This window comes from Amyelois transitella, chromosome 10 (genome assembly GCF_032362555.1).
Source record: "Amyelois transitella isolate CPQ chromosome 10, ilAmyTran1.1, whole genome shotgun sequence".
In the NCBI taxonomy this organism is placed as follows: Eukaryota; Metazoa; Arthropoda; class Insecta; order Lepidoptera; family Pyralidae; genus Amyelois; species Amyelois transitella.
In genome coordinates this window covers 7,233,071-7,244,116 of record NC_083513.1, presented here as the reverse complement: position 1 = coordinate 7,244,116, position 11,046 = coordinate 7,233,071, and the positions used below count along the sequence as shown (strand labels likewise).

General features: G+C 33.7%; 1 protein-coding gene across 1 annotated transcript; it reads left to right on the top strand.

The window, feature by feature from the left end:
- The first annotated feature begins 5,048 nt into the window (after positions 1 to 5,048).
- On the top strand, positions 5,049 to 10,709 carry LOC106136373 (annexin A7). The gene is made up of 5 exons (XM_013336903.2): positions 5,049 to 5,207; positions 5,992 to 6,264; positions 8,186 to 8,397; positions 8,812 to 8,961; positions 9,817 to 10,709. Exons 1-5 carry the CDS (start codon positions 5,198 to 5,200, stop codon positions 9,901 to 9,903), a joined length of 732 nt encoding a protein of 243 aa, XP_013192357.1. The 5' UTR covers positions 5,049 to 5,197; the 3' UTR covers positions 9,904 to 10,709.
- Positions 10,710 to 11,046: the final 337 nt, after the last annotated feature.

The window sequence follows — 11,046 nt, the reverse complement described above, 5'->3', positions numbered from 1 at the left end:
GGAACTTCTAAATGTATTAGTTAAGTCAAAACAATGCTTTTTAATAGGAATGGCTTATTCTATTTTTTCATGTAAAATACCTTCCTCGGAGCGTCTGCAATGGTGATTAGAATATACCTGAACTCATTCGTCTTTATGACTGGTTACTCCGGGTTGTATCCTCATATTATCCATAGAGTCTGTGTGCGACTACGAATTCTGGAGTATGTAAATTAGATTCTAGTCCTATCATGGGACAACTCATTGGGACTAGTGGACCAGATTTTACACGAATCGACACCCTTTTGAATTATTTATTTTTTCCGTTTTGAGAGATAAGAGTAACCGTTCTTTGACATAAGTACCAAGGTACAGTTCCATTATGGAACTGCTGATAATCATTTTCATCACTAGTACTATTCAAAATTGATCTAGTGATGTTCGCATGACCTGAAAATAAAGACCTAAAAGCCGAATGTTTCATACAAACATTTAATCCAAGTTTTTACTGAGCGTTTATAATATGTTAGAAAGAAAGAAAAAAATCTTGTTAGTCAATTTAGTTTCTACTTTTATGAAAGTTATCACTTTCGGTTGTTTTTTGATTATGGCCAATTAATTGTTTACAAAACAATAAAAAAGAAATATAAAAAATAAATGTTCCGAGTGGATATTTCCTTCTATAATCGCTTTAGACAACTTTAAAAAGGGATTTTGGAAGTTGAAAGAACGTTTTCTGAGCTTTCTCATTGTCTAAACTATAAGAAAAAAAGCAAAAAAGCAAACCCAAGCCATGCAACCGTCATTCTATTGACAACATCATCATAATACAGATTTACACAGAGAAAATATCTGAAATAAACTTAAATAGGTAATCGTAATTTTAAGGTAAATTATATTCCAATCAGTGTAGGTAAAAATACCTCATAGGATAGCTTATTAAAAAAACGAAATCATGCGAAAAGTGTTTTTAGAAAATACATACCCTTATTCTTGCTCAGAAAGAGAGGATTTCATTCTGAGCAAGTGGTGCGGTAGGCTCAGGAGATACCTTTCCTCACTTCGTCTGCTCGGTGGCCCAACTATATCCTGGGCCGTGAAGAAGTTCTATGGGAATTAATTAATCCCTTGCATAAAGAGAGTATGAAGCGAAAGAAGTATGCAGGAATCGTAGCAAAAAGATGTGGATAGGAGGCGTGAAATTTATGTAATTTTCAAATGGTAGTCAGCTTAAGAAAATCTAGAAATTTAATAATATGAGACAGCCTGATTAAGAAAATCTGTTTAAAAAACTAGGGCAAGCAAATATGAGAGAATGAGAACTGTAGTTTGTAAAACTAAATTGTATATTTTTCTTTTCAGTGTCATGTGTAATCTTCTTGGGCGACTATTCTGTTTTTACTTCCTTTTACTTGTTGTTCTAATTATAATCTTAATTGCGTTATGGATATTTGGTTTAATATAAGTGAAATATAAGCAGTATTTTAAAGCGCTGCGTTTATGTTGTTAAAATAAAATGATTTTGTTGCACCTTTTAATGGTTGAGACTTTCCAGTACCCATACCTTTTCTTGCCTACTTCTTAAACCCAATTTAAAGAATGCTGTACTCTTTCTGTGATAGACCTATAGTGGTTCTTGTTTCCTAAAGCGTTAACGTTTGTATAAACTAAACTGCTTTTCTTTTCATAAACTTTTTTTTTTTTTAATTTAAATCAGATGCATTTATACCCTTACAAAGTAAAGAGAATTTAATGTTTATAACTCGGGACAATAATTTAATGATGTATAAACTTCTCTTGTATACTTATTGGTATAACATTAATCCTTCCTAAATATTGCTTTGTGTTGAAACCACCTACAGCAAGATAAAATAAAAAAATAAAAACTAAGAACTGACCATAGGTGCAAGAGTTGTTCGCAACCTTAGAGTTTCCACTTGTTAAAATAATTTGAAACTCTTGAATTGAAATCTCCAATCATGTCATTGTCATTGAAATGAAAAGAGGAGAACCTCAAAGAACAATATTTCTTTTGAAACTCTCTTAAAGAAAATATTTACAATAAGCGAACACATAAATAAGTTTATAAAGTTAATGACAATTAATTGGGTAATTAAAGTATAAATAAGTTTAGCTTGTGTTATTACAATGTGGTAAGTTTTCTCGTAGATTTTTCATGCCTGAGTTCCTGAAATTTAAAATTGCACAACCAGAGTTTCGCAGAAAAATCCATTAATAATTGGAGAAGATTTATAATATAGGTACCTACCTCAATTTCCCACATTTATAATAACGTCTTTTTCGAATGGTAGATGTTTGTTTTTTTTTTTGTTTATAATTTCCCTTGCAACTATTACAACAGGTAACAAGAGTGAATCTTGTGCCTATTTAAATTGAATTCGTCGTCCAAGCCTTCTTAAATAAAGCAAAAAAATCAGTGAGTTGTCTTGGTAAACTGCACCTCAGAATACCATCGCTATATTTTTCTTGTGGATGTCGTAAATGACTTCTAAGAGAATTCACAAAAAATAATTAACCCAACAATCTTGATTTATGTTGTCTTATGTAATTTATGAAGAACATGACTTACCCTGTCCTGGATCAAGGTGATAGGCGCACCCAAGGCTCTGTCCCAGGAAGGCAGTAACTGGAATTAGGTAACGTTAATAGAACCGAATTTCAATGTCATCATTAAGCCTGGATGACAGAGCGTACCTTATAGTCTTCCCGAGATTGTTGGTTTTGTTTACCCCATGAGGGAGAGAGACGTGACGAATGTATGTACCTACATTTAATTCATGTATTTTTCTCTTTAGTTGTTTATGCAATTCCTGCGTCCAACTTATTGCGTTAATAATTTTTGTGGCCATCCTATCTGCATTAGTTTTTGTTGCTTCCCACCACATACTACCGTATCGTGCTCGTACAAATGGGACAGTAAGTATATTAGTTTGTTGTCTTTTCACGCGTTATCTATGAAACCAATTATCTTGAAATGGGTATATGTAAGACTCCTTATAAGAAGTCTGGAGAAGGACATCGGATACTTTTCATCCCAGTAAAAACTAGTCCCGTCCTAGGATTAGACATTTTGGCTGCATGTTGTCTATTTGTTATTCATTAAACGAAAGAAATTATTAATTTCAGATTGACTGATACTGATATAAGTTAATGGTATAGTTTGATATGTCCTATTAAAATGTTGAATTTGAATTTGAAAAGTGATGGGAATATACGTAAACTCATTATTATCCTGGCGTTTATCTGGGTTCTATTCATTCTCATATGCCCGTGGTCCTTCTGTGACTACGAATAGGTAGGTACGCTGGGTACGTAAGTCAGATTTTTAGATGAGTCTAAGATTAAGATAAGATTAATGAGATTTTTAGAAGAGGATCTTAACCCACCTTGGAGCGAGGATGTACATCAAGTTGCCTTTGTTGCCTGAATGTGCAGTTTTTCCCCGAAATTTTATCCCACATACCACACACATCGGCTGACTATCATTATGATAACTCCGAACAGTCGTTGGTGGTATTTGAAGTACAAAGCTGGGAATGTTCAAATATAATGCATTCTGCCTACATGATCACATCCCAACTCCACATCTTAAAACGGACACTTTTTTCAAATCGGATGCCTTAACCACACAACCACCAATGGTGTAAAAAAATATTGGAAACTCATCATAGGGTTTAACTTATGTCTTCGAGTTTCGTCAATTTTTACAGTTAACAGACGTATTCTAACCAGCGCTATCTGTTATAAATGCTCGGAACTACTTAGGCTAGTCAGTAACAGGTAGCTACCCAACTACGTAAAGTAAATGTGCTTTAACGTAGTTAAATAATACCGTGAAGTTTCACAGATGTCGCAGTAATTAATTATAATACTTTCTGCAGTCTATTCTTAATATATTAAGAAATTTTATAAAAGTATACTAAACTTAACTGTTTGATCTATCTACCACGAAAGGGATATAAACCTGATTATATATATGACTATATACAAACAGCATATAAATTTTCGCAGCAATTTTAGTTCACACAACAACAATACCTTATTATAAACTAGCGACCCGCCCCGGCTTCGCACGGGTGCAAAATTATAAATGTTTTTATACATAAAAACCTTCCTCTTGAATCACTCTACCTGTTACAAAAAACCGCATCAAAATCCGTTGCGTAATTTTAAAGATTTCAGCATACAGACAAACAGACTAAAATAGCGACTTTGTTTTATACTATGATAAAATCCCCATCGACTTCAGGGATCTGATTGCTATCACGATTAAATGAAATATAAAAGTTTAAATAGATTTTAGGTACTGAGCTGGCGAAAGTAAAAAACTTAATAAAAGGTGAATTAATCAATTTTTTTAACCAATTCTTTGTTACAGCTATAGTTAAATGAAAACAAAAAAAAGTGAAGATTTAAGATCCAGCAAGAGAGATCTGCAAGTATTGTTATTAGTTAGAAAAGTAACCACAACATCTGCTTGCGAAACAGGAGTAGGTACCTACTTAATAGTAGACATGAATAAATAGGGCTCCAACCATAAGAATAATAGAGGATTATAGAGGATAGATATAATAGAGGATAGATACCGATTTATACGGCGCCAACTTACCTAATAGTATAATAACTATTACTATTGATATTGAATATTGTTTTTATTCATAAGTTCTAAGTATTATAAATAATAAAGATTAGTATTTTACTTATTAAACCTGCTTTTATTAACGAAATTTGATACAGAGAATTAATCGAGATTCTTTTTCTGGAAACGGGAAAAGCTAGAACTTTACTTTAACGTGGCCTTTCAGTCTATATAAGACTGTCGGCTCTGTCAACCCCGCAAGGGATATAGGCGTGATTATAAGTATTTATGTAAGTTTAACTCAGGCAGAATTGCGGTTAACAGATAATTCAAATAAAATGATGAAATTGAAAATCATACTCATCGCCCAGACATGACGAAATGAGTGAGGTCAATCAACCTCACAAACTACGTGTTCGTTCATTTCATTCACTCTGCAACGATGTGGCGATCCATGATGACGCAACGCGTCATTCCCTCTCAGCATGGCATAACGCCATTCACTGTTTAGTATCAGATTATAACAACGCATTTACGGGTTAAAACAAAATAATACTGTTATTCTACATTTCTAAGGAGTAATTTTTACACTGTGATTATATAAGAATCGACCTGGTCATGTCTGGATGTAAGTACAACTTCTTTTAATTATATTTTTAAGTAATTGCAGTGTCTAAAAACTATAGTTTTCGTTCCGGTTTCTTAACACTGCGAATGCAAACTCGGTAAAATTAGTTTTAATTGTCCAATGTCATTCTTATCTACTGAAGTTATAGTAATTAATATAGAACCTATGTATTTGTGAAAAGTCGTGATAACTTATATACTTAATTATGAAAAAAATGTTGTATGCTATTCACATGCAGGTAGATATAAAAACGAAATTATAGAACCAAAAACACAACAGCGTTATTATATTGTTTTTAGTTAATGGCCAAGATTTTTTAACTATAGTTTGTGTTATTAACTTAAATAAATTAACAATCTTTATTTAATAAATTCTTGAAAATAATGTTTCTTTCACTAATTTGTTGTCGACGTTTATTTAGAAATTAAAGTTTGAAAATGTTTTCAAACGACGGGTAGGTATTTCTAATATCAGTAAATAATTGAAGTAGGTACCTATGTCAACACAGTTGATGCTTGCCTATGTACATAGTTTCACTAAGAGTTTCGCTTTGCTTAATCGTTGGAAAATTTAATGTCGTGACGATTTTCTTATTCAAGGTTCAAATCGTAGTCCATTTGTAATTATAAAAATAGACCTTTGTTGGTAAATATATCTAGTAAAATAATTATGTATTACAGAACTGAGATTATTCCTAGTATCGTATCTAAAAAGATGAAGATAACAATTGCGGTTGTGATGACTCACCAGAAAAAGCTACACTAGATTTCCCTATCAATTTCAGATCCTTTCAACAACCAACCAGGGTATTACCCTCCACCAGGTCAGATGTACCCTGGGCTTCCACCTCAAGGAGCGCCTGTCCCTGGAGCCCCTTACCCAATTGGTTTTAGTCCATATGGCATGCAACCCGGTCAAGTTCCTGGTCAACCTATGGGTCAGCCTCCAATTAGTGCGATGTCGTACCCAGGGTTAGCTGGAGCCGCACCATCAGCCCCGCCTCCAGCGTATGCTTACCCTGCGTATCCTGGGGTTCCTCAACAACCAACATTTGCGCGTAAGTTTGAATTTACTATTTATATAGTGTGTAATAAAGAGGTGTTCACATCAGGACGTACCAGATTCCCTACAAAATGTGCAAAGTTTTATCAAATACTTAGTTGAAAAAACTTTCTTCAATAACATTCATACTTATATTCTAATAGTTCTTAAGGTACTGAAATAAAGATAATGTTGATGCGACTTTTTAATTAATATAAATTTTTTAATTAATTTATAGTCATGAAAGAAAAAGCAATATTAATTAACAGTTGTCATAAAGAGTGAATAACTTTAGGTAGGTATTTATCACAAATAATTATGTATTTCTTTAAAAGACAATTCATAAGTGTTTACATTCAATATCTTTGTTGTTTATTTTTCTTTCACTTCTTTTTTTTAAAGGAGATTAATTTTTTAATTAGTACGAGTAGATGACATAAATGACATAATATTTCTTCTTATTTTCACTTCATTCGTTCAAGTGTCCATCTGTGTCTAGATTTCATTATTTCTTTAGATTTGTATTGATCCAATGAATGCTACCCTGTAATCCCAAAAATCCCTGCATCCATTTCGGCTGACCATTGCCTTGTGGTTGCCTGATAGTCCCTCTATCGCAAAATCAGTTAACGGAAGAATTAATGAGAATATTATTAATGGCCGTGCACGGCAGTGCCGTGTGGTTCCCGGCACCAATAGAAAAGAATAAGACCACTCCATATCTTTCCAGTAGTTGTCGTAAAAGGCGACTAAGGGGTTTAGAAGACGGGCTAGCAACCTGTTATATGAATCTCAATTCTATCAGTAAGCCAAACATCTGAACGTGGCCTAACAGTATTTTCAAGAATTTTGGCTCTGTCTACCCTACAAGGGATTTATACGTGATTGTACATTGGTATGATTATTAATGACAGATAACTTTACTGCATTTCAAAACATGCAATGATAACATGGTTATTATTAAATTATGATTCGTGACGTACAAACTATTCTCAGTAAAATTATCAATACAAATAACTCTCATGTTACAGTTTCATATGAACTTTTTGACCTTTGGTGACTAATCTATATCGTGATGTCACTCCTCGTGTAATTACTAGAAAATATCAACCAACATCTGTGCAATGCATTACTTATTATTCATATCTCGATTTAATAATGGTTCTTCCTCAAACTTCTCCTTCACATTTAGACCGTATCGTGTCATGTGTCACATCTATAACCCTTGCGAAATAATAGAATAGAGATTCAAATATTGACAGGTCACTAGCCCGTCGTCTCAAAAATTAATGGCATGTTTATGAGCCTATCCCTTCGTCGCCTTTTACGTCATCCATGGGAAAGAGAAAAAGTGGCCCATTGTTTTTGTATTGGTGCCGGGAACCACAAATGTTATAAATTATGATTTATTTATTTATAAAATTACCTGGTAACCAAACAAATATCTTGTTGAAATTTAGCATCATTTCTCTTTTGGAAAAGAAATTCATCATTCATTTTCGAGCTTGAAACTTTGCTCTGGCTAAAAAAGTATACTTAGTTAGTTCTAGCTTTGATGATATAATAATCAATGATATTTAATAAGGTACCTACTGTGTAGGTTCTGAACGTCACAACAAAAACACAGAATATATAAAAATACTTATAAGTAAGATAGATGCAGCAAGGCAAAGAAAACAGTAGTAGCTAGCTACTATTACTTCATTTCAGAACCAACACTATATATTTGAAGTCCACATTTATAGCATGAAAGAAAAGACATTTAGATAATGTTGCCATTCCATCGGCTAAAAGTAGTTTTAAATAAGAAGCAAAGACTTCATAGAAAGCTCTGATTGACCACTTTAACACTTGACTAAACTTTAGTTGTCTTAACCAATTCTTGAAATAAAATGTTAAAATAAATATTTCTTCACATTTTTTCTTAATATTTTCAGCCACTGTCGAATGGGTACCAAGCACCAATACCACAGCGCAATCCCTCGCCGACAGGGCCGTAGTCGCTGGCTACGAAGGCCACGATGGTAGCCCATTGTGGGTCATCAGAGCAAGGTTCGAAGGTGACCTGATCCCTGGTAAATTGGCTATCAAACACAAGTCAGCGTATGTGGCGTGGGGCGGAAAAGAAAATCCAGTACAGAACATAGAGGTAAATGCGCTGTTGTCAAAAGTTTAATTTGTGACTTGCTTTTGTCGGGGTCCTTTGCTCCTGTCAAAATTTGTAAACATTTCTAATTTTGTCCAGAGATAAAAATTCTAGGCTGAGAAGTACACATAATATATAAATATTTTTTAACAACACTATTATTACTTAATCAATCTCAATGAAAAGTAGCACGCACATTAAACGTAAATAATACTATTGAGAGTATTGAGAGGACATTAATTACGTTTAATCTCGGAAACTCTCCTCTAACTGAAAAGCGTCAAACAAAAATGTATGCGAATGAAGCCACTCAAGGACTAGTTTTTATTCTGATACAGCCATTTAATCTACCGCTGCCTGCTGTGCAAACCCTTGTAAATAAACCACAAAGACTTAAATATTTTATTAATATTTCAGGTCTGCTGTGCTCGTCCAGAAACAGTGAAGTGGGTGGAGAGCCGCGACGGCCACGTGCCGCCGAATGCGGTCGCCGCGGGCACCACGGACGAGGGGGAGCCTCTGTACGTGGGCAGGGCCAAACAACAGGGCTCCCTGACTCCGGGGAAGGTAAGGTTATTGTAAAATATGTGATATTTTTACTACGTACAGTCACCGGCTCACTACCACACCAAATACGAGTACACGTCTGTCTGCGATTGCCGCTCGCACGCAACTGTCAACTTGACATTTATAATACCGACTTGTGTGTGTGAGACAGCGTATTGTATCCATTACTAGATACAAACACTACAGTTATAATTAAAATTTACGTGTGTAACCCAGTAATTTGTATCGCATTCCGTTGTTGTTGTAACTTTATTGCTTTAAATAGATATTTTTTTTTAATAGAATAAACTATAAAAGAACACATACTTACAAAAATAAAATATTCCAATTGATGTCATAAGAGGCGATTGAGATCTTTTTTTCCGGAGAGGAGCCCTTGATTGGGAAAATAAGGTTTTGGGTAGAAGGGACTTTCGACTGACCTCTGCAACCTTTACATAAGGCTTACTGATACCTATTGGATGTAGTAGTACTAGATTGAATAAGCCGATTCCCTTTGTCGGCTTTGACGATAATGCAATTAGTGAAGAAAAAATTATTTGTGCCAAATGCTTCTTTTTCCGCGGTTTTAAAAGTCAATCAAAGAAAAGACTTTGTTTTTTTAGCGATAGTTGCTAGTCACTACATCAGAGATGTATTGTATAGCCAACCTCTAAATAAAAATTAAACTAAATTAACCTTACACTCAGAGCAAGAGCGGGAAAATATTAACTGTGCAATTAATTTTGCTAAGGAAGCAAACATTTCATAATTTTGCATTAGCACGAAATTCCAGAATTTAATATATTTTTTTTGAATAGTACTTAACATCACCTTGCAACCTTTGTTTTTTTTAATTATTTTTATCTCTTTCAGATTCACCAGAGTCACAAGGTACTCTATATTTCTTTTGCTGGGCAAGAAATACCTCATTCAGTGTACGAAGTTTTGTGCACAGCTTAAAGACTCTAAGAACCACAGAGCACAGACGTCTGGGTTGATCATAGGAATAAATGAATAATGCATTTGCACTTTGTGTAATCTGTCGGCTGTTGGTTTTTCCATTGTCTTAAACCTTGTAGACGCCTAATTTAATCTTGTTATTAAAAAAAATGGCAATACTTTGCCGATCAAATTGAATTTATAAAATGCAAAAAGTCTTTTTTGCTCAAAATGCGTTTGCATCGAGATGGGTAAAGTATAGTCACTTTTTGTACAGATCGCAGCCGCATAATATTATTTATACTATTAACTTGCATTTCATTATTAATATATAAAGAAATGTTGTTCCATTTTTTTAATAAAAAATCTCATAATCGAGACTAAAAACAAGCCAACATTTTAAAGTATTCTCAACTGTGGCTTATATTATTATATAAGTGTATACAGGTCATGCCTTAATTTAAGTAATATTTAAGGAAGGGGGAGTTATTAAGGCCAAAACAAGCCCAACTAAGTATTTTTAGAGTTATTGTTATAGAGAATGATACTTGTTGCGTATTTAAAGAAATACATATTTTTTAAGAATTTTGAAATATTAAGTAATTATTCCGTAGTAGGTAGGTACTTCGTTGTTTCATAAAACAAGTTTCAAATATCTGTAGATAATATACAATTATCTTAAATAAGTTCATTATTGCAGCCAAGAATGAACTCGGCTCAAACCATACCAACAAAATTTATTACAAATGTTTGTAATGTGTGCTTTGTTTCAATTATGTTTTTTTTTATATATTTTTTCTTGCAAATAAATATTCTTTTTACAATTACTTTCATTTTTATTTATTTTTATTGCCGTGTGGCTCCCGGCACCAATACAAAAAAGAATAGGACCACTCCATCTCTTTTCCATGGATGTCGTAAAAAGCGACTAAGGGATAGGCTTACGAACTTGGGATTCTTTTTTAGGCGATGGGCTAGCAACCTGTCACTAGTTGGATCTCAATTCTATCGTTAAGCCAAATAGCTGAACGTGGCCATTCAATCTTTTCAAGACTGTTGGCTCTGTCTACCCCGCAAGGGATATAGACGTGACCATATGTATGTATGTATGTTTATTTAAGAATAAATTGTTTCCTAATAAGCTTACCCTTTTATAAAATTCAT